Source organism: Athene noctua, chromosome 7, assembly GCF_965140245.1.
Source record: "Athene noctua chromosome 7, bAthNoc1.hap1.1, whole genome shotgun sequence".
NCBI classification, from domain to species: domain Eukaryota; kingdom Metazoa; phylum Chordata; class Aves; order Strigiformes; family Strigidae; genus Athene; species Athene noctua.
Window position 1 is genome coordinate 26,471,862 of NC_134043.1, and position 23,727 is coordinate 26,495,588.

Below are 23,727 nucleotides of genomic sequence, written 5' to 3' on the forward strand. Positions count from 1 at the left end.
TACAACCCACATAAAAAAAGCAAGGTACAGAATCCAGTAGACAGGTAAGGCCCTCTTAGCCATCTGAATCTGAATCACTGCTTCTCCACATGAGCACATCAGTGATGGAAATAATTGCCTACACATTCTCTTGCTGACCTCAGTATAGGTGTAAGCCTTAATTCATCATTAGTGCTGCCATTAAAGGAGTTTTGTGCTTTTTTAACTGGCCACTTTGGTGTTACATCATGTCTCAACCATGTGGTATATGACATGCTCAGTATGAGGAACTGTGTATTATCCTTCCTTTTTCTCATGTCTGATTATTAATTAGACCCTCTGGAGACCACTGCAAGTGTAGACATCATTTCTGGTTATCTATCCTATAACAGGTTGGGTATTTTAGAGCAGTTCCTGTATCTTCATACAGCATTATGCCATCATGACAGAACCCATGATCTTAAAGTACAATTTTTGGCAGATAATATTTCCCAAATACCTTTTTTTGAGAAGAGCACTCAGTTTCCAATATACTTTTTTGACTTAAAAATGTTTTATAAAACACATTTGCCACTTTGGATGGAAGTTTAAGGCAAAAGGTCATATTAAAGGGCAATCAGGTTTGTAATTTTCCATTCCAAATTGTTTAACAAGTTCTGTTTGCATAATCCCACATATATCAGTATTCAAGAGCACACTGACAGTTGTATTATCAGGTTATTATTACAGACTTGGCTTCTTACCAACCTTGCCAGCAGTATGAAAAAAGTCATTGGCCTCTTGTAGCAGGGCTTTCCTTTCTTCCATGTGGAAGCACACTTCTTCTCGCAACAGACAGATTTTCTGATTTGAAAGCTTTAGGTGTTCTTTTTCTGTATAGTCCTCCGAAAGCAAGATCTTAAGTGCTTCAGCCTCCAGTTGTTCCACAGTGGAATTCCATTGCTAAGAGAAAAAATTCCATTTTAATCAACTACACATAGAAAAGTAATATACCTGCACAATAATAATACAAACACTGGAAAACATGTATCACATTCATAGGCCTGAAAGTTAACACTCAGCTAGGAAGGATTTCTCAGCAAATTCCAGTTTCACTGACAGGGTTTTCATTCTACATTCCTTGACACATTTTCACAGGCAGAAGTAGCAGTGTGATTGCTGGTGAAAATGGTCTGGATAACACAAAGACAAGAAACTTGTACTGGGTAAAACCACGCACCCATGACAAACAGTCCCTTAAGCCCAACTATTTAACCAAGAGAAAATTAAAACACTGTTTAGATAATAGCTGCTTCCAGTGAGATAATCTGTGCTGAGAGCTGTCTGGTAATCAATTAAATCAAATGACTCTCCCTTACAGTGAGGTATGCAATCATGCTTGACACTCTCCATTGTACACTTTCCCTGATTTCCCACAAAGAACTTGTCTGTTCAAAGCATGCCTCTGCCGTATCTGACCATGAACCTTCCTAGTGGTAGTGACAGATATGATGCTTTAAAAAGGAAGATCACACTTCAGAATTTCAAGCCACAGAATCAGAAACGTTACTGACACATAAATGAGCCAGGTACTTGAAAATTTAAGGTGCTTTAAAATAGACTCAGTTGAATCCATACAAGTTTGCATATTTTGTCTGCATTGCACCACTTGGAAGCATACTTAGCTAATCAGAACTGATTGCTTATTTGACTGATTTGTCTATTTCTCTTTTCAAGTATTCGTACTGAACTGACTTGTGCTTCTAGTGTACTGACCCAAATTACACATCAAATTTAAGGATTAAATCTTCATAATCAAAACTTTTTTCCCCACATTTTTTTACCTGTGATAAATGCTATCACAGTATTCAGTCCCACTATCTCCTTTAGGTTATAAAGAGGTATTGAAAGGCAGACCAGACAGCCCAAATGGAAAGGAGCTTTGTGTCAAGAGAAAAACACCATTTCATCTCTTCCTGTCTTGCAACTACTGCTTTGGTGTTTAGTTGCTTCTTTGTTTTTGCTGTGTTTATTGGGAAAACTATAAAATAGTAAAACTGTTACACAGTGTACTTTACCCCTGCTGTACTTGTCAACACTTACAATTGGTGCCTTATTATGCTATTCAAAACAAAAGGAACAACTGGTATTATACCGCAATTTCCCAAGCCTTAGGTAGCATTCCTCCACTTTTTCTGGTAATGAATTAAATAAGAGAAGAACCTTTTTGAAATTCATTTAGCTTTTCCTTCCACAGGAATGTCTGTTAAAGCAGACAGAAAAATATTTAAAAATAATAAATTTCTTCATTAAAACACTCCAAAGTGTGCATATGGCACAACAAGATTACAGGGCAGGTTCTTTTATTTTCAGCATGCTTAAAGAACATTAGCCTCACATTTGCTGTTTTTTTAAGTGAAATTACTGCTAGTGAAAGATGCTGTTTGGCAGTTTTCCCAAAAGAGGTAATCTTGTTATTCACAGATCTTCCACAAACAGCAGCAATTTTAATTCCCTCATGTCCCTTCAATGTCCCACCATGCTGCTTTATCCTTCTTTGAAGTACAGTGAACAGGAGTAGACCTATTTTGTCTGTGTAGTTCAGAGCATTCCTTTTCTGACATTGTCCATTGTTGTTGACAACTGGTGTGATAAAAGCACTTGTACAAAAAAACCCCAGCAACTTATTTAACAGACTTCTTCAACAGATGCAGTTATCTCTCCCTCCCTGTTGGAATGGAGTAGATCTGGACCAACAACTAACAAGTGAGAGACACCCTAAATTCCCAACATACCCCTTGCCCAACATACCCAAGCTTAAATAGTACATGGCAATTCCAACAGAAAAGACTCATTTCCTTGCTGTATTCTAGATTAACTTGAACAATTTGGGGAGAACATCTAGCATTACTCACAGGTCAGTGAAAAACACACCTCATGCATTCAGGCCATGCCTCTATGTTCTTGCCTTGAACTCTGGATTTATTTCTACAGCTTCCCAGCACATGAACTAAAGCTGAAACAGTGGGCACTGACATAGGTAACAAAAGTAATTTTAAAATATGAACAAACCCACAGGAATATGATGCACAGTGTGCTCTCACTACATAGCAAATCAATAGTCTCAAAATCCCAAATCATATAAAAATACCTTTAATCTCTCTCAAAAAATAACAACCAAGGCATATTAAGTGATGAAACTTTCTGTATGAATTAGTGGTACTAACTGCTGCAGGTTATAACAGAGACAAGTATTTTAGCAAAATTAAGGAAAAAAGGATGCACATTTTATGATAAGACTCTAAACTGGATTTTAACAAGCACATTTCCATTAAATTAAAACCAATTTAAAAGAGTATTAAAGCTTATTTAGGTAGTAAGCAAGCTTTCTGAGGAGGAAAATTTAAAAAAGACTTCATGCTAATAAGCATAAAAGGACTACTAACACCACTGAAGTAGTAGAAGCGTCTCAGATTACAGACTTATTTGATCGGTATCCTATTTCTGTGCAATGCAGCATATTCCTTCATCTTGAAATTCTGATGAACAGGAAAATTATGACAATCCTGCTGAGTCTGTAAGCCATTTTTCCACTGCAGTGAATACTCTTCACATGGAAGACCTTAGCAACTGTAAACATCTATAGACCTGCATTAATGCTTCATTTAGCTTTTTCATGTTAAATCTACTTTTGCTTTTAACTTTTATTATAGTTTTACCAATAAAAAAAACAAACCAAAACAATACCCAAAAGCCAGCAAAAAATAATTCGGTAGCATTAAAACATTTCAACCAGAATCTAAGTGGTTTGGTAAGAAAACTAACTCCACACATTTCAACAAATTTAACTTTGTTTCATTTTGAAAAAGAAAGGTGTCAGAACCCCAGAATTCCCTCTAGAACTGTGTTTTGGTTATGCTTCAATATACCTGCATTGTATGCCTACAAAGATGCAAATCTCACTCATGCTAATCCTTCCTTTCTTCCATAAGGGAACCGTTATGAAAAGCCTTCTCAGATATTTTTCAAGTTCAGCTCTTCCACAAGCACCGAAAGGCCAAATACTGCCCACTATATTTCCTTGTAGACTTATAAAAAATACTGATGTTTTAGAGTATCCTACAATGAAATAACACAACTTCCCAAGAAAACACTCAACGTGCTGCCCCTCCTTCCCTGTATAAGTATTCCTTGAGGGCTTGAACTGGACAGTATTCCAGCTTCCTAGTGAAATAAAGAGAGATTAATCTGGGGCACGATAAAAGCAAAGTGTTTTTTTCATTTTTGTCTATTGCTGATAAACAGCTACAGCAAAATCTTTCTTGATTTTTAATTTTTTCTTTCAAATTAATATAATGACCACTTTTGAGATCTGGATGCAATAATCTTCAGCCTGTACTTTTAATTAACTGAAAAGCGCAGCTGAGTAAGTGCATCCTCATTTTGTTATTATACATTATTTGTAATAATTAAAAATAATATTTTATGCAATAATTAAAATATTTTAATGTAACAGGAAAGGAAATTGTCTAGTTAGCTTAGGAGCAGAAACAGAAAACCAAACAAGTTCTGAAATTTTTCTACACATAAAAAGCCTATACTTTCCATCAATAGGACATACAAATTCAGTGGAAAAATGTGATTTACATCACACAAATATTCTTTTTTCTTTAACATCAACATTTTCTTTCACCTTATCTTGCTTTTATGAATTATGGTAACAGATTTACTGTCTGGAAAACTGATACTCACAAGGAAAATATTATTTTCAATTATTTTTTATTCCCAATAATTGAATGGGCAAATACCTCATCCAATCACATACACAATTCAGTGGCAATGAATTATAGTAGAAGTGGCTTTTTATCCTTTATGAACATTAAAATTTGGTAATATTCTAATAAAATTACTTTTATTTTTTGCAACATGGTTTAATATATAAACTACCAGTCTGGAATTTGATCACTAAATTGAAAAACAAACTAACCAACATAAAGGATTACTCTTCTTTCACGTTATTATTAGCTTTTAAAGCTTTAAATGAGAAAAACATTGATAAGCATGGAGGTCTGCATTAAAATATGTAAAATGGAAAAAATTCTCATTTAGACATACAGAAATATACATCTTATGTACACATACCAAGTATGTACTCCTATATGTGCTTATTAAATGCCTGGGTTCACATTTTGCTATTGATTTTTAAAGTTGCTTTACCAATTATCATATTTCTTACTTTCACTTTGACTTCCATTTCTTCAAGCTCTTGAAGTAACTCTTCATTTTCCAATAGAGATGAGCCTAAGTTTTGTTTGTGAAAATAATCTCTGATGTTCTTCTTGTACCAAGATGTGACCTAAATAAAAACAATTTAGTCAGTGACAAATTTGAAAAGCAACTGTCCTTTTTTAAAATATGTACAAGACAGTTTTATGTACAAAAGAAGCCCTAATTTTAATTCCTTTCATTTTTCATCCCTAATGTTCATGCTTTTATTCAAATGCTTGCATTTGTATTATTAAATGTTAATAAATGCAGAAGGAAAGAACTGTGCTCAAAACACATATTGGAACATATGTAATAAAATAGACAAAAATGTATTAATCATGTATGACCAAATTATAAATTAACACAGTAAAATAAAAAGGTTTTAGTCACACATAGAATAAATGCATAGCTTATAACACAATGAAGATATTGCACATTTTCTCTAGAATAACATTAACTTAAAAACATCCCTTTGCATATAGTAGAAGACTATAAATCTGATTACTTTTGCAAGAATATATATTAAAAAAAAAAAAAAAAAAGACTAAATGAGCCTTATGACCCAATAGAACCTCTCTATCTCTGGCTTGAAAAACCAGTTGAGCTATTGAGAGATATGAAGATTATGTCAAATAATCTTCAGTAGCCTTAAAGAAAAAAAAAAACAACAAACTTATATTAGACTTACTTTAGCAAGTATATGGTGCAACCATATGCAGCATACAAGCATATCTTCTAAATTGCACAGAATGACTTGCATTTATTTCCGCTTGATTCACAGTAGGTACCTCTCACTTACTTCGTAAACAACACACAGCAAGAATCCCCGAGTGAAGCTTTGCATTTTAACATAGTAGTCAGACGGAGTTATTAGTATTAAGGAGACTTCCTCCAATCTTTTCAGTCAGGAAAATCACCACTATACTTAAATCATGTATGCCATGCTAAGAATTACTTTGTACTCTAGGTACTACAGCTTTTAATAGCACTCTACATACAATTTTTTTTAATCTGATCATGCAGAAGATATTTTTAATAAATTTAAACATTTCAAAAAATGAAAGGACCTTTAAAATGCGTTGGTAACTTTTTCAGTTACAAATAAAAAAATTGGGTACATTGTCTCAGGAGTTCAAGAGAGCTAGGAAAGTAAATTATTTTACTACCAAGCCTTCATTTCTTGAGCATATCCTCCAGATGTGTACTTACTGATTGAAACATTTTTCCTGGAAGCACACATTTTCACAGAACTATCAGTTCACCAAAATACAAATTAATGGAATGGACAATAAAAACTGTGCTAAAAGGGAAAGAAAAATTTCATTTTAAATTAGGACTGTTCTATCGTGTATCTGCTTAGGAAAACAAACTAGTATTTCTATAATGCTAGACAGGAAAAAGTCAATCTTTAAGCCTGTTATAATAAAGCATTCAGGTCTTTACGACTTGGCAGCATTTCTTTCCATTACAATGAGTTTAATCAGTTGGTTTCCACTACAGCTAATACCTCTGACTAATTTCTCTTGTGCTAGCTTAGCTCTTAAGCAACAGCTGAGAATATTTATCTGCTTTTTAGGAAAGAAACCCACAGAATCTTACTTTCAGTGATTTTGGTGGAGGGATGGGGAAGGAAAGAAGGCTAATACAGCTGTTTGAAAAAGACAGTGGTTTTCCTTGATCCATTTAAATCTAAAAATCACTCCCACTCTTCAATAATTAGATTTTGTCATGCATTTACAATAATTATCTGCTCTATTTGTGATGAATAACCCGTATCAGAAATCAAAGGTTCTTCAACATTTTTCTCAGGTTGCTAAACCACTCATTTTGCACTGATTATGGTCCAGGTGGTTTCAATGCTTAGTGTCTTCCATTGCCTTCTTTCATTTTCTACTGTCAGTTCAGAAGCAGTAAGTTTTCCAACAAATAACGGACCTAGAGGGACACACACACCAAACTAACAGGATAGCTTAGCTTGGTATGGTTGGTTGGCCTTGGCCAGGTGCCAGACACCCACCCATCCAGCCTCTCTTACCCCTCCTCCGTTACAGAACAGGGGGAGAAAATAAAATTTAAAACCTCACGGGTTGAGATAAAGACAAGGACATCACTTACCAGTTATCATCACAGGTGAAACAGACTCAACTGGGGAAAACTAAATTACTGCTGATTACAGGTTTGGTGAGAAATAAAGGCAAAACCCCAAACACCTTTCTCCTACCCGGCCCTTTTCTTTAGGCTCAATTTCACTCCTTCAGTCCCTACTGCTTTACCTACCCCCCCTCACCAAGTGGCAAGGGGCGATGGGGGAGTTATGGTCAGTATGTAACAGTTCCTCGCCGCTGCTCCTTCCTCCTCACACTTTTCCCATCCTCAAGAACGGGTCCGACCAGGGCTGCAGTTCCTGCCAGGACACCCTGCTCCAGCATGGGCTCTCCACGGCCACAGCTTCTTCGGGGAATATCCAGCCGCCCCAGGGCGGACTGCTCCCTGAGGTGCATATCGATACCTGCTCCAATGCAGTCCTCTCCACAGCCGCAGGGGAACGCCCGCTCCCCCTCCTTCTTCACTCACCTTGATGCTCGCAGCGTTGTTTCTCGTTCTTTTTTCGTTCCCCTCACTCCTCAGTGTATTTGCGCAGCGTTTTGCCTTTTCTTAATTGCGTTTTAACAGCTGCAGCACCACTCCGTGGTGGGGCTCAGCTGTGCCCGCGGGGGCGCCGGGGCGGAGAGGGCTGGAGCCGGCCGCGTCCAGGGCCGGGCCGCCCGGCCTCCCCCGCGCCGGGCCACGCCTGGGCCGCGGCCCCCAGCGCACCTGGCCTGGCAGAACAAAGGGATTTCTTCCCTGCATACACCAATTCTCAGCTCAGAGCCCAGCAGTATGCTGTCCCGGGCTCTGCTGAACATCTTGAACAATCTGACACTAGCGTGAGACTACAGAGAGGAGGAGCAAATATAGCTGGGAAGAGAAATTAGGAAGTAACACACTTTTCTTTCTAGAAATAATTCCCCCTAGGAAAAACTTCTTGTCTTTTTCACTCCCTTTCTTCTGTATGTGTTAAACACACACATACTTACATCCCATAAATGAAATCTGACTTTACCTCAGGCAGTTTGAAGATGAGCAGCCTGCACTGTATATTTTGACATACCTATTCAGAACTGCAGATAAGCTATTCTCAAGTAATTTCTCCAGTGCATTCACAAAAAAATGACTTTGTTAAATACCAGACAGGTTGTTTTCATGACAATAATCACTGTATTGAGTGGCTAGTGCTTTACTTACTATCTGAAATCTCAAAAAATATTTTTATCAGTATGCAAAGGCATCATCATGACAACACAGATTTGTTTTTGTTCATCTTGGGGACACTTCAGTCTCTTCATAACAATACTACCTAAATCCTTCCCTAATCCTCAATATTTATGTTCACAATATTGCTGATTAAGCATCCTTGTCCTATTTCATAAATAAGAAGTTAGGGCGAAATGGGATGACACATACATATTCTCAAAAAAAAAAATAAAAATGCAACGCTTCAGTTTAAAGTCTGGTCTTTAGTGATTTTTCTATGATCAAGCACAGCCTTATAAAGAAGAGGGATAACAAAATGATCCTTTATGGGAAAAGAATTAAATATCAGCGTTGCATTGTCCCAGAGCAGCTACTTGTGGCTTGTTATACCATGTTTATGAAGGACTGCAAAAGACCCTGGAAACAAGAAACTAAACATCACTAAATGTGATGTCTACCAGTCAACAAAAGCATTTCAAGTTCCAATAATGTGGAACAATCCTTTTCATCTGTGATGTTTCTTGTCCATATAGACAAAAGCACTATATGCTTTCTTTTGGCCTTCTTTTTTTCCTTGTTTTAAGAAAGGACTTCATTTACACAGTGTTCCCAAATACAGAAGTTCTATTAGCTAGTAAGAGTAATCATTTCAATTTCAAAGGGAACATTTGCAATTGTGAAATATTAAAACCAAGTAATCCATGTAGGTACATGCATATTTTAACAAGAATACATACACTCTCAGGAAAGATTATGATTGACCAACAATCAGAGTTTCTGACATCCTGTTAAACTCACTGGCATGCCACAATTTCACCAGGAGTAGCTAGCAGAGAAGTAATCTTGTTGATCTGATTACTGAATTTTGAATAACTTAAACCATTTAGGTCTAAGTGTTTTAGCATCCATTGCAAAACACCATTTTTGATATTTATGAAAAAAACTTTTGCAGAATGTGTTGGAATCAAACAAACTTCATAGCAGAACTTCATACAACATTTTGATGATTCAAATAGTTCTATGCATTAGGTGAAAATCTTCAGATTTGCCTCCAAACTGTCTGAGATAAACTCAGTGTTTTCATTCCAGCTATCAGTAGAAGTAGCAGCACTATGCTAGAAAAAAAATCAGCAAAAGCACACCACCAGCAGATGTAGTCCATATTTAGACAGTTCTCTGCACATTAGCTACCGCTGTGAATTTCTCCTTTTATATGTGCACTGACACATTTGGATTTGCAGATCCTCTTTGTCAAATGTTAAAATGAAAATCTTCATTTCTCATAATAGAAATTTGCTTCCAAGCAAACAAACAACAGAACCTGTCCATATCCTACCAGGCAGAAATTCTTTTAGGCAAGTAAGGTCATAACCCTATCAGTTTACTATATAAAGATTACAAGTGAAGAAGAATGCCCTGGATTTTTGGGGGTAAAATCCAATGACAGCCTTTAATTCACTGGGTTACACTATTGATTTTTCATGTCAATTAAACTACCTTTAATGAAAATGAAATGAAAAAAGGGAACTGTAACTTCTATCAAGATAGCTTGTTTCCCGTATATGTCTAGATAGCAAATGTGGGTGTACTCACCTGTCCCCCAGTTTTACTCAGCAATTAGCTCTGCCCTTGATGTGACCAAGTGCCATGAATAATTTTAATTCTTATATATGCACGATTGGATTGATTAAGAAAAATTACTTTCATAAATCTTGTTCCAAAGATAACTAATTATGCACAAAATAGTCCAACCTACCTCTGATTTTCATTAATGAAAGAGATTATCAGAAAATGTGATGCTGACAGTTCCATAAAGGAAGGTCAGATACCCTTCTCTATAAAGTAAGCGCAATTTGTCAGATTGATAATACTGAAAAAGAAACATGTTACATGTTACAATCATGACTATCAGATTGTCACATTCCAATTAGAGATCAAAGGAACGTGCTGCATTTTTAGTTCTTCAAAACCAACTAATTAAGTAGTGATCTTTACAGCTGCTTGGCTTTTCTTTAAAAAAGCAACCCACAGATTATGCAGCCTATGCATTACATCATTATGCATAGCAATACAGAGGAAATACAAAGACCACCACTCTTAGATCTTACACAGCAGAGCTTATCTCCCATATTCTGTTTTCTCTCTATCACCTGAACTCCCACTAATGTCAGCAGGAGTTCAATATGCTAGTTTTGCATATGTAGCACCACTGGACACCAAGAGGAGTTCAGTCCATGTACAGAGATTGGAATGTTAGTTTTCAGATATGCTGAGAGGCTTTGAGAGTATCATTTCTGTCATCACTCAGAAATATAGGCATAATGTGTTAGAGGCCAGACAGAGAAATTTTATATCAAGTCTCTAAAAGTTAAATTTCCACTCTTTGTATTTATATGTGAATTTATTTTTTGTCCATAATAAACACAAATTAAGTTTCCGTAAATGTAGAAATAATATATTATACTAGGTTTGACTCTAATGCAGATACTCAAATCAGTACATTCTGATAAGCATGACATGAAAAAGTATTTGAATTTGTCACTCTGTGTGTATACCAGCCTCAAACTGGATGCAGATATGAGCTAACAGGTAGTTAAATACTGGTCGGTCTCCTCAGATGATCAGGAAATTTGCCTGTAGAAAACAGTTTCTATACTTATTCTTTGTGATCTGAGCAATGGAAGCTAAGCTGGAAGAAAAAAGAGAAACAGGTTGCAGGTGTGGAAAACCTGCAATCTCTACACTACCCTAAAGAATTTTGATCTGGCTCCAAGTACAAAATACTCCTCTGTTTTCAGACACACCAGATGGCTACCTATGCTATATCTTCTTTTTAACTGACTAGTCCAGAAACAGTCTGCTGTGGTTGTAACTGATATTATCAGTTACTGTTATTTCTCACATGGCTAGAGGTTTGTTTGTGCTGGGAATTCAGTTTGAAAGGAATCTAGTTTGGTTTGAAGCACCACATTTGATAACTTACAGGAGAGATCCACATAATGGAAATAGTGCTTTTGAAGACATTAAATTTATATTAAAATATGAATGTTATAGTTACAAAGTCAAATATTCAAAAGTTAGGATCTCAAACAGAAGTGGCCCAGGGATATTGGCCTAATAAATATATTTAAACTCATTTTCTGTAATAGCATCTACTGCAAAACAGTTGCTAAGGTGTTGGGGTTTTTTTACTGTGACTTCCCTTAATATTATATGTCTTACCTGGTTCTCTTGTTGGTGCCACAAACAAATTTGCAGAACCTGCTGGAGTCCTTGGCGCTGATGTTTAAGAAATCTGTCCAGTTGCCGTCTCCTGTCTTGTAGCATTTCAAGGAGATTGTCAATTTTCAAGAAGCTGCTCTGGGCTCCCTGGATCAGCTCCGGATTTGCATTCGGCCCCTCACATTTGAATTCTTCTATGAATTCAGTTAGCTCTTGGCTTTTGTTTAAAAGTGCAAGTGACTTTTCCAAAAGCTCTGTAAGAATACAATTTCATAGGGAAAGAAACCAATGTGATTTGTAATTCTAGTAGTGTATTTCAAATATTACTCAAGTATTTTTAAAACTACCTATTTGCATACATGAGTGTAATGTATTTTCATGCTTGCATGAACAGGTTGTAAATACTTACTTTAGAAGGTATGTATCGTAAGGTATTTTCAACAGTTACATACCTACAGTATACCTACAAAGTTACAAGAGTGTATACACATACATGCATGTAGATATTAATAGTACATATAAGCACAAATACAATGGTGCACTGAGAGCCATTGAGACAAAACCCAGATGTGATACTGTTTCTCAAAATTATTTGTGATGGTTTCCCAATCCTCAGGTAAGCTGGAGTTTCCTACCCTGCTTTCTGTGTGGGTCAGAAACCGCTGTAGTTTCTCATTACCAATGCAAGCAAAGTTTAGGTCTTTATGCCCCTCACAGAAGCTGAAAGGAAAAGTTTTCCTGTCTGGGGACTGTTACAACCTTATGACTAAATAAGTCATGAAAATCAGGAACTTCCATAACCTCTATACATTCAGGGTTAAAATTCAGTGGACGAGTACACTTTAATAACCTACTAGTCATGTCTGTGTCCTTATTCCAGCTCCTTAAAGACATGCAGTACAAAATCTAATGCACAGAAAACAATCAGTATTTCTAGGTCTTTCAAATGAAAAGGGAAAAGTTTGAGGTATGGAATGAGGAAGAAGGGTCAAGCCAGAATAAGAGGTGCATATACATATATATATATATATATATATATAAAGTTTTCAAGGAGCTGTTAATGAAGCAATCGATGACAGGCAGCAAACAGCTGAAACATTCCTGTTCCTGGCTGAGTACCTCTATTGACGGTTCGAAGTGAAGCACCCTAAATCTACAACTTTCATATGGAGCACCTAGGGAAGATGCAGAAGTCAAATGCTTCCACTTCTCCATATGCCAAGGGCTAACAAGAGTGTGTAGTTTCCAAAGCTCACTGCAACAAGCCTGTTCATTTAACTTCTTGCCTTCCAGAAAGGTAGAATTAATCAAATCAGAAATGTTCCATTTCAGCATTTTTGTCTATCCAAAATGGTATACGTATAAAAATGGATGAGGGTAATTCATGGTTTTGCTTTTTTTATTCTGATTTGAAATGCCTTTGTTTCAAGACTTTTTTTTTTTTTTTGTGATAACTACTCATCACATATTGGTAGAGCAAATACTTTGTAAAGGTTGTATTTTCAGCCATCTTACTTTGAAGTGGGTAGTCAGTATCCTCCTTGCAGAAAGAGATACAAACTCATTTTTATCAAAGAGCACAATATCAGTTTTCCAGATTTGATGTGGTTAAGATAGATTAAGAAACCTGTGAATTGCAACCACTTTCCTTCATCTGAAGAATGGTTCATTCCCATCAAAGCAATCTTTCTCTGGCAAACCATTTGATTCTTACAGTTATAGACCATCTTTTCAGCAATAAATTACTGCCAGATACTTCACATTAAAATTGCTATACAGTGAGCACTTTGCTCCCATGAAGATTGAATTAGAAGCCCCAAAACCCATGTTAGAGTCATCTGAATTCAATTCTCTGTTCAGTCTCCTGAGGAGAATACCTGGCATTGAAGGTAGCTGAAAATATTTAAGCTGGTACTCAACTAGTGAATAATAAAGTATTTAAATTCTGCCGGTTGTTAGTAATATTATAGAAAAATGTGGTTAAAATTACAAAAACGGAGTCTTAAGTCTTAAAAAAAATAGAGAACCATATGGAATTTCAAAAGTGTCTGAAGTAGCCACAGAGTGAGACTGGTTTTGAGAAAATTTATTTTGCCCTTTTTGAATTGAGTACCATAACATTGTAGAAGATGCTTCACATGAAAATTTGAATGAAAAAAACCTCATATGGAAGAATTTTCTAGGCAAACACATGTGCAGGAACATTGTGGAAGAGAGGAGCACACCTTGTTTCCAAGAGTGTTACAGTTCTAGCTGCAGAACCTCTTGGAACAGATCAGACAACTCAATGGTGATGTGAAACACAGCCTCTCTCCTCAAAGGCAGAAGCAAAATGCAGAGAACCACTGTAGGCAAATAGATTCTGAAGCTGGCTAGTTGTCACCTCTATCTGATAGCTCCCACCCTCACTTCACCACTTCTGCTTCAAACCCCATCTCTAGGCAAAGGAAAGCAGAGGGCATAATTTTCCCCTGGCCATTCTAAAGAAAGTGTAGGACTTTGCAGGGGGTTGTTACTAAAGCTGATTGGAAATTTTCTAATGGAAATTTTCCATAGGAAAATGCTAATTCATTGGTAGCTATGATAACTTTGATTAATTTTTCCATAGAACTGTATGATGGTTTTAGAGCTTGCATGCCAAACAGCACTAAAAATCAGGCTGACTTCTTAGTAGCTCTCCTGACTTGGGCTGCCTTGAAATCAGAATATAAGCTTATCACTAGATGCTCTGCAGCAACAAAGATAGAACCATGAGAGAGCTATCTCAAAACCAGGAGTTTTATATCTTTTGGGAGGCCTGATAAAGAGTTATTTCACCATTATATTTTTCCAAATAGAAGATTTTCATAATTGTTCTAAGATATTTTTTTATGTATGCACAGGAAGAGTAAAATAATCCTTTAAGCAGTTAGTGCACAATCTCACACCATCAGGAGTGGAATACTGTTTGTACCTTTTGTATGATGCTCTTGTTGCAGGAGGAGTTCTCTCAAAGAGTCAATATTGTCAAACTCTTGGGCATTTTTCAGGAAATCTTCCACTTGGTCAATTTTAACAGCAAACTGCATGAAGAAAACATAGGGTGGGAAGAAGCACAGCATAATGTTCTTTGCAGAACTTCATCATAATCTCTGTATTTAAGGAAAATTAATGAGAATTTGTAAAGGATTGGGGAAAGACATCTTTAGTGACTGCTAGGCACAGATTCTTTGTAGCCTCTACACCTGTTTTTTTGAGGTTCTCAAAAAATTGATTACAGGAACCCAAAGTTCAGTTGTGTACTCTGTAATTATAGTTTGTCACTTTATGATCATCTTTCCTACATAGCCTTCAGACCCACTGAAAATAAATTCTCGTGGAGGAACTCGTTAATTTCAAAGCCTTCAGTAAAACGATTTAACACAAATGAAGCCTTTAACTTAAGTCTCCTTCCCAGAACCTCTTTCTAATGTTAAAGTATTGAGGGAAAAAAAACATTTAAGGGCAACATCAGCCAGAGATACAATCTTCAAAGCAATCTTCTGAAGGCAGAAATGAGTAGCAAGTTTAAGCTAACTAATATTATGGTAACACAGTAATTAATTATAGTGGGGAATCAGCATGTCTGTAATGAAGACTGAAATTAGATTACTCCTTTACATCTCATTTTCCACGGGTTCCATATTTTAAGTATTGAAACATGCTGTTTTTCGAGGAGATCTGGAGCAGATTTTGTAGTTTGCTGAGATTGTTAAAACCAAACTCAGAATTTTATTTGGAAGCCAAATAATTCTTGGCACCTTTGCAGGTGCAATTCCAATTATGAGTAGCTCAGAGTTGAGACACATATTCTGCATCTTAGCCAATCTTTGTCAATTCTAGTGATCCTTTTCAAGAATGAAGAAACCACTGGAGTTCAAACTTGTGTTTCAGTGTAAGCAAAGATGTTGAAAACTATGGTGAAATTAAGGAAGATGAAAAGCAAGTAGTCTGCTTTTTCTGTCATTTAAAGACTCACAGAATCACAAAATAATCTAGGTTAGAAAAGACCCTGAAGATCATCTAGTCCAACCATTTCTGTTGTTCAAGGTTTTTCTCCTTTACCACCATGTTATAAAAGTCAACATTTGAGATTCGAGTTCTGATTTTCACTACAGACTATTCTTGAGATACATTATGTGGTTTATCACAATAAAACAAAGATTTCTATAATGACAAACTAAAAAACTTAAAGAAAAGCCTTTTCATAACAAGTTTCAGCAAATCCTATTTAAATCAATATCACATTTCTTCTCCCCTTCCATATATAATGGGTGTGATCTATGCTGTGCTCCATCTGCTGCACTTTGTTTTAATGATATAAGCCTGTTGCAGGGGCAATTCAACTACCTCCTAAGAATTTAATCTGCACTAGGTCGACCTTTGGTAGTACAGAAGTTATTACAGTGATACTTATGCCAACTCTGTACTAATTTCTTTGTATAATACACATTGTCAGGACACGATAGTTAGTAGATTGTTGATCTTGGAGTTCTTAGGACAGCTAGCAGTAGAATGGTTGCTCCTGTAATTTGTAGGTGGCACTGTACTATTGTAGGAACAAAATTATCAGGGATGTGGAGAGAATTGAATGTAAGGCTACACAGAGTGAGTGCACACTTCAGGACATGGAATCCCTCTCTGATTTAGCTCCCTCTGTATCAGTGAATTGAGGATAAGAGATACAGAGAAATGGGTAAACAGGGAAAGACAACACTAAAATCTGTCTCTAGGCTCACACAGTTGTCATTTTGTGCACATGGAAGGACTGGCAAGTTAGATTAACATTTAGTTTGCATAATTACTATAGCTCTTATGGATATTTTTGGTGTAAAACTTTCAGTGGCCAATCTTCAATAAGCATTAGTGAAGGCACCTGAGAATTTAGCTCTTTCAATGCCAAATAAGTTAAATTATAAGCAACAAAAGATACTTTGCAGAATGTCCATAGCTACTGAATTACATTTTTAATGTTTGGGTCAAGTTCCATTTTTCACTGTCTCTGTCAAGTACAACTTTTGGAGACATCATGACTAGGATATTTCTTAAAGCCTACATGGATTTTTGTTCAGTTTCATCCTGAGCTATCCAGAAGGTGCAAAAGGAAGAATACATCTAGAGATTTCTTAATTGCTTCAACCTTTAGAAATTCAATGAACATATAGAGGAGTAAAATGACAGTTGACAGAGTACCAGTAAGATGCAGAAGGTTTCAAATTAATAATAATTTTATTTAAATACAAACCTCCAGAGCATTTTCAAAGAACACTGAAGTAAGTTCCAGAAGTGCCTGTCGCTTCTCTAACATAATGATGAGGGCATCCCATGCATCCCCAAGGGTCTCTGCCATGGCATCGTACACCTGACTCTTTTCTTTGTTCTCCTCTGCAGCCTTGTCTGCTTCATGCAGCAGGTCCCACACCTGGTCTTCCAAAGCCTGCGAAGAAAGAAGAAAAAAAAAAAAAAAAAAAGAAGAAATAACACTGTGCTGATACTGGTGTCAGGATATATCTTCAGTGGGTCTGATAAACTACCCACAACTCTCCTACTCCTGCTTTATTTCCATTTCTAGTGATAGGAGTGCAGCTGTTCCTGCATGTTTCATAGCAAGCTTCTGAATTTCATCTGTGCTTATGAGGCAATATTTTTATGAAATTTAAAAACAAGTGTTAAGAGAATTTATCTTTATATCACTAAAATTTAGATTCAAATGGGTTTACATCTCCTTAAACACAGATCTTCATGGAAGTGGTAGTAATGCAGATATTTTGAATCTTCTTTCATATGCCATCATATTACATTACCTGGCATTACAAGCTTTCAATGCAATCCAGAAAAGAGTAGCTTGAATATATGCACATATTTTCCAGAAAAACACTAAATTTATGCAATGTTTCAAGTTCAGCTCTTGGCATTCCTCAAACTGGCTGCCAAATAATAATACTCTATTGTCAAGAAAATTGTTCTATTGTGTTTCATTCCCTTTACTAATCTCACCATGAGAAGGATAACTGCTCTACCATTTGCAGTTTATGTTAAAAATCTTAAGTGTGTCAGAAAAACTGATTAGCATTTGTTCTATTCTTCCCCCCATCGCAGGTTTTATCATGAGTATGAATTAATAAAGCACCACTTTCTTCTGTTATTGTGGGCTATCAAATGAATGCGTAATGGAAAAGAAATCTATATTAGGAAAGTGAAAATCTATGGTAACTCATTCTCATAACACAGACTCTAATAAAGGCTAAAGAACTGGAAAACTTCAAATTCTTCTGATATATCCAACTGAAGAGAGGAAATTGCAGACAACTTTATTGTTCTAAACAAAGAGCTATATCCCCCAGTCCTCCCCAGACCTTGCATACTACGCAGAGATGTCAGCGTGAACCAAAGAGTCTCATCAGTTCTAAAAGCAGTACTATGAGAACAGTGTAATAAAGTATGGAACTTTTATTATTTCTTTGAAAAAAAAAATTGAATTATTTTAACTTAAATTTACAGGCAGCCAACTATGAAAACAAAGTGATAAAATTAACAGTCATAAGAAAAACTCCAACAAATCCATCTTTTTCTACAGTATACAGAACAGTCATTATCAGCAACATGAATGCATGCTTATTGTTTGGTGACAAACCCATCAGAGAGCATCTGATCAAAAGCCAGTGTTCTAGAGAACAATGCACATTCTATTTTATTTTCTGAATGCCAGGAATGGGAACTGCTGCTTTCCAATCCTTCTGTAAAACCACTTCTTTTTGTACTGTTGAATCCCCATCCTGATTGCCTCATAATATGAGAAGAAAACCTCAAATCCCCCAAATACTACTTGTTCTGTATTTAAGCAGAAATCTAATTAACATTTATTTTAAATGATGTGTTGACTTTAAATAAGGTCATTTGCATGGAGTAGATACTGTCACACAGCTGTAACTATTGATAGCAACTGTTTTATGTCTCCATTATACCATGAGACAAGAATCAGATCAGGAAAAACATTTTGCCTTAGGAATCTAATCACAAGTACTCCAGTCAACTTTTATTCAAAAATATTTATCTAGCTGACAAGGTAACTAAGGGTTGCTGCAGGTGTTTTTCTAGTCTTATGTGCAGCAATCAGAATCCTTATTACTAGAAATAAAAAAAGAACAGCACTAACTCATGAGAATTTTTAAACCACAGAGATTATGTGGTTTTACAATTAATAAAATTTAAAACCCAGCTTCAAAACAATGATAATTGTAAGTTAATGAACTGAGTTCATGAAAATGTTAAATGAAAATTAATCTTCCACTGCAATCTTTAACACAGTTCTTTCAACTTCCTTGTTTGGTTGGGTTTTTTATTGGTTTGCATCATGATGTCTCAATTATTTGTATACTGTCAAAGCTATAAAAATTGTGTTGTCCATGTGATACTGGATTTTCCTAAATATGGGCACAATCTCTTCAGAGCCAGCTAAGCCTTGATTCTTTGTTCAACCTCAAAAAAAGGCTAAAATTCAAGTAATAACTGCCAAGTGCTACCTGTGTTGGATGAATCCTGGCTAACAGATCTAAAGGAATTTTATTTCCTAGCACCTAGAAGAAAAGATCTTGTGAAAGTCTTGTGGAAGCTTTAAGGTTAAAGTGTAGAATAAAAGAAATATCATGACAGAAGACAAATGAATGAAATACACAAGAATGTGACTTCATTGCCCTGTGACAGTGTCCTGGTTCAGCTAGGATAGGGTTAAGTTTCCCCAGCAGTGGGGAGGGAGCTCCAGCCGGGTTATTCAATACCATGCTGACATCAGGTCCGGGCGCCCAAGTGTGGGAAGAGCAGGGACGGCTTTTGCATGTCGTCACTCGCTCCCCTTCGCTGCTCTATCCTTGTGGTATATCTCTGTATACCTCTTGTCCTGCTCATTGTTATTATTGTTTATTGAGGTTGTTATTGCTATTGTTGTTGTTCGGTTTATTATTTGTTACACTGTTGTATTAAATTTGTCCTCATCTCAACCCCGGGGTTTGTATCTCACTCCCTACCCCGTCTGGTCCGAGGGTGGGGGAGGGACAATGGCAGCGTGGTCTGGGGTCCCGGACAGACAGCAAGGTAAGGTTAATGTAGACATATTTCAGAGCACTTACTAAATATGGATGAAAATGCTTTAGCAATATTTTTGATGTAAAATAATTTTCAAACTTCTTTATGCCAATCATATTCTTTTAGCAGTTAATTTTGACTTCATTTGAAAAAGTGAGTGCCAAAAGCTAAAAAGTAAAAACATGGAGAATTCTGCTGTTATGACTCCATTCATTATGTCCACTTTCCTTTATTTGTTGGGTTTCCTAATTGTGACACTTCTTTCAAACATCACAGAAGTTCAGCAAAAGGAGACTATACCTTATTATTGAGAAACATAGGGATAGGATGTAAGGAATATTGACTTTTAGTGGAGAATGAAGTTATGAGACACCTGAAAGAGATATTCCATAAAATGACATCAAGATTCTACATGTTCAGTTAAAATCATTCTGCTGAATATCAAAAGCTCACTTTAAGGCTAAGTGATGGCTAGAAAACAAATCTGGAGACCTAATATGCTAGTAGTTAATGCTTTCAGTTAAAAATTACAAAGTCAAGGTTTATTTTCCTTGATATTCGTCGAGGAACTGAGAAATTAGGGAAAAGGTAGTATATTCCTACCTCTCTTAGAAAACAGATTATGGTTTACTGAAAATAATGAACGTTTGGAGTTTTTTTCCACCGGTAATTGCCTTCAGAAGTAATCTACAGGCATGATGGCTACTTAATAGGGCACATCTTTGTCTACATTGTTCACTTGTTTGAGAAAACTGCATTTTAGGTGAAGTCTTGAAATCTCCAATGGTCAATGCAATACTAATAGGAAGAAAGAAGTTACTTCACCTGGAAGGCCACTTTACACATCTTTTCAGACCCCATACATTATTTCCCACTTGTTGGTTAACTTCAGACACGTGGGATTTTCACAATACAAAACACATCAAGCACATCAAAAGCAAACCTCCATTAATAGTGCGCTCACATTTCTATTATGTTCTATAATGCTAGTAGAATTGGTAGATTCGTGTGTCATTTTGTTTCCATCTTACTAATTATGCCACTAAATTTGTTTCTAAGGTTTTGCACACAGAATACTAACAAACAATTTCTTTAACTGAGGCCATTTGCCAGTAAGTAAATGAGCACACATAACTATAATATGCTGCTCTTCAAACAATCTGTACATTTAATAAATATATTTCAATCTTCCAATTATTTCTAATAGTTTCTATCCAGCTATTCCTGTTATCATTCATTACATTTCACAGACAACATAAAGGCAGGATATGACATTTACATTCCTTCAGAACAAACCTCAATTCTCAAAATATATTTTGAAAAAACAGCCAGGCTGCTTTCAAGATGATTTTAAAAGGCTACCCCAATAAAAGCACAGTATAAAATGTTTTTGTTACCATGAAGACACAGTGAACGATAATCTGACTAGCTTTTCAGACACATAAGAGAGAAATTTATATACTAATGTTCCATGTCACACTGCTTTGTTATCTGTCCATCAACAGAATAATCAATATTTTCTAATTATATATGATAATATAACATGAAATGCCTAGAGCTCTGCTTGTCTACAGGACGCAGAAAAATGGTTTACTCTTTCTTAACAGTTAAGACTTACTCAAAGTGATAGCACTCAAGACCCAAATTCAGCACTAACACTATTTTACATTTAGAAAATATTTTTCTAGAAGAGACGTGAATTAGGATATAAGGTATTAATTTCCTAATAAGCTATAAAAATGGAAAATAAATAACGTCTATGTATTTCATTATTTCAATAGATTCAGTACTGATAAATGAAGACATATGAAGAGACCATGAAAGGGAAAACAAAATAACAAAGGTTTCATGTGCAGACTGGGTTGTTCTCCTTTCTTGTCATTTATCACCCAACACTAGGAAATAGATATTACATCCTAAAATTTGTTTTAAAATAGACCTAAATTTAGGGCTATGTCCTACAACAAATTACCTCAGTGATTTTGATTCACTTGATACATAGTTCATGTCAACGTTCAAATACTAAACATCAACTCGCTTTTATGCAGTGTTTTTATGCAGTTTTTGTTGTTCAAATTGTTCCAAAATTTGGTGAGAAGACTGGAAACTATTGAGGATACTTGCTTCTCTGGACAGCTATCTACCCTTTACAGGTGAGGGATAAACCAAACCCACAGTTTTAACTGTTGATGCCATGGGTGAAATTCTCATGCCCTTACTTTCAAGCTATTTCAAGAGGCTTACAGAGAGCTGGAGTCCCTGAAAGCCCCCAGTTTATTTCTAACCTGCAAAATATGACTCTAGTGAAGAGGGAGACCATGAGATTGTTTCTTAAAGGTGTCATTTGCCTGGTGAGGGCAGAAACATAAAGCAGTGTGGAGTGTACAGACCACTCAGCCTCAGAGGTAGTTATTACTGAAAAAGCCATTTAACCTGTTTCTTTGCTCCCTCCATGTTTTGTTCAAAGTCAGTTCAGTAGATGTTCCAGCCCAGGGTTGAGATAATCCAAAGACAGCTTGTTACTCCCCATACTACTTCCTTCTCTGCTATGAATGCTGTGCTTTATGACAGATTCTTATCTCCAGAGGGTTTTAAAGAATGCAAAAGGCCATTTAATTTTAGCTACTAACTTAAAATTATTTCATAACACACAGTTTTCTCTTATTTTTAGGTAGGCATTTTTAGTTGTAGTCTATAGGCTACAAAGTTGCTGTCAATGATGAGATATTTGTGTATCTCTGCTGCTACAGAATTCTCTCATTTCAACAACATTATGTTGTGTACATATGTTATGTAGCTAAGATTAGCTTTAGGGGAAAAAAAAAAAAACAAAAACAAAAACAAAACACACCAAAAAAACTTCTACTGCAAGGAGCATATCAAGGCATGAACTATCACAATATTTCTAAATCTTGGTGAATCTTATGCAGAGCTGCAAAAAGTTGCACTGAAGTATGTGCATCTGATCTTCACATTTCATTTCAGTGCAATCTTCAGTAGGAAAGCTACTGAATTTATGGATTTTAAACTCCTCAAGCCAGTTTATGTAGCAATAATTAAAAAAAAAAAAAAAAAGAAGACAAACCCCCAAAATATCTTATAGCCTGATCAAGCCTGACATGTCAAGTCAAACTTGATCCATAGTCAAATATTCTGGAATTGCTTAGACTACAGGAAGATCATGTCAGCAGTACACAGCAAATGGCATCTCTCTGTGCATTGTAAACATCGGTTCACTTTTACACCTGGCTGTACGTAATCCCAGCTGAGAAAAGGAAAGAGGAAACAGAATCCAGACAGGAGAACCTGGGACAGATATATTGCATTTCTGAGCCAGAAACACATGTGCAAGAGCTTCCCCTCCAATTATCTCGCTATAAAACTGGATCAAAGTGATGAGTTAACAATATGTTAAATACCACTGCTCATAAAGATTTACTGCTGATTGTCTTTATTTATTTTTTTTTAAAGTCAGTGTAGATAATCAAGATCTCATTGTACTATATTAAATTGAAATTAACCCCTCACTTTACTTGGAAAGTGTACTCCCAAAGAATCATTTATAAAAAAAATAAATTACCAGGTAGAAGAGCTGTAAGATACTTGACAAAATTGTACCACAACAACTCAAACTGTTTGAAACTCATGTCACTGTGCAAGAATCATACTTTTATACAAGAGTATATGTTTCAAGAACTGTATTTACTGCAGTAAATCCTAGCACTAAATTTACTGTGACTGTAGCCATCTCTAGTTTAATCAAGGCCTCTCCTGTTTCTTAAGCTTGTCTCCTGTCCTTGCCAATTTGAGCATAGTTATCCACAGTGCTACCAGTTTGCAACAGTATCATTTCAGAGAAAACGATGCTGTGAGTGCAGCTAGTGA

The 23,727-nt window shown here is 36.0% G+C and overlaps 1 protein-coding gene across 6 annotated transcripts in view; it reads right to left on the reverse strand.

Moving 5' to 3' along the window:
* The window catches only part of CCDC141 (coiled-coil domain containing 141), a 90,766-nt gene that overhangs the window by 56,644 nt on the left and 10,395 nt on the right, over positions 1-23,727 (reverse strand). For all 6 annotated transcript variants that reach the window (XR_012633950.1, XM_074910705.1, XM_074910704.1 and 3 more), the window contains exons 3-7: positions 17,006-17,197; positions 14,696-14,804; positions 11,743-11,996; positions 5,195-5,314; positions 727-921 (exon numbers count right to left, since the gene is read on the reverse strand). Coding sequence is in view for 5 of the 6 variants with exons in the window: in XM_074910705.1 (XP_074766806.1) it covers positions 727-921; positions 5,195-5,314; positions 11,743-11,996; positions 14,696-14,804; positions 17,006-17,197 (870 nt within the window). In the remaining variant the exon portion in view is untranslated. The remainder of the gene's footprint in view (positions 1-726; positions 922-5,194; positions 5,315-11,742; positions 11,997-14,695; positions 14,805-17,005; positions 17,198-23,727) is intronic.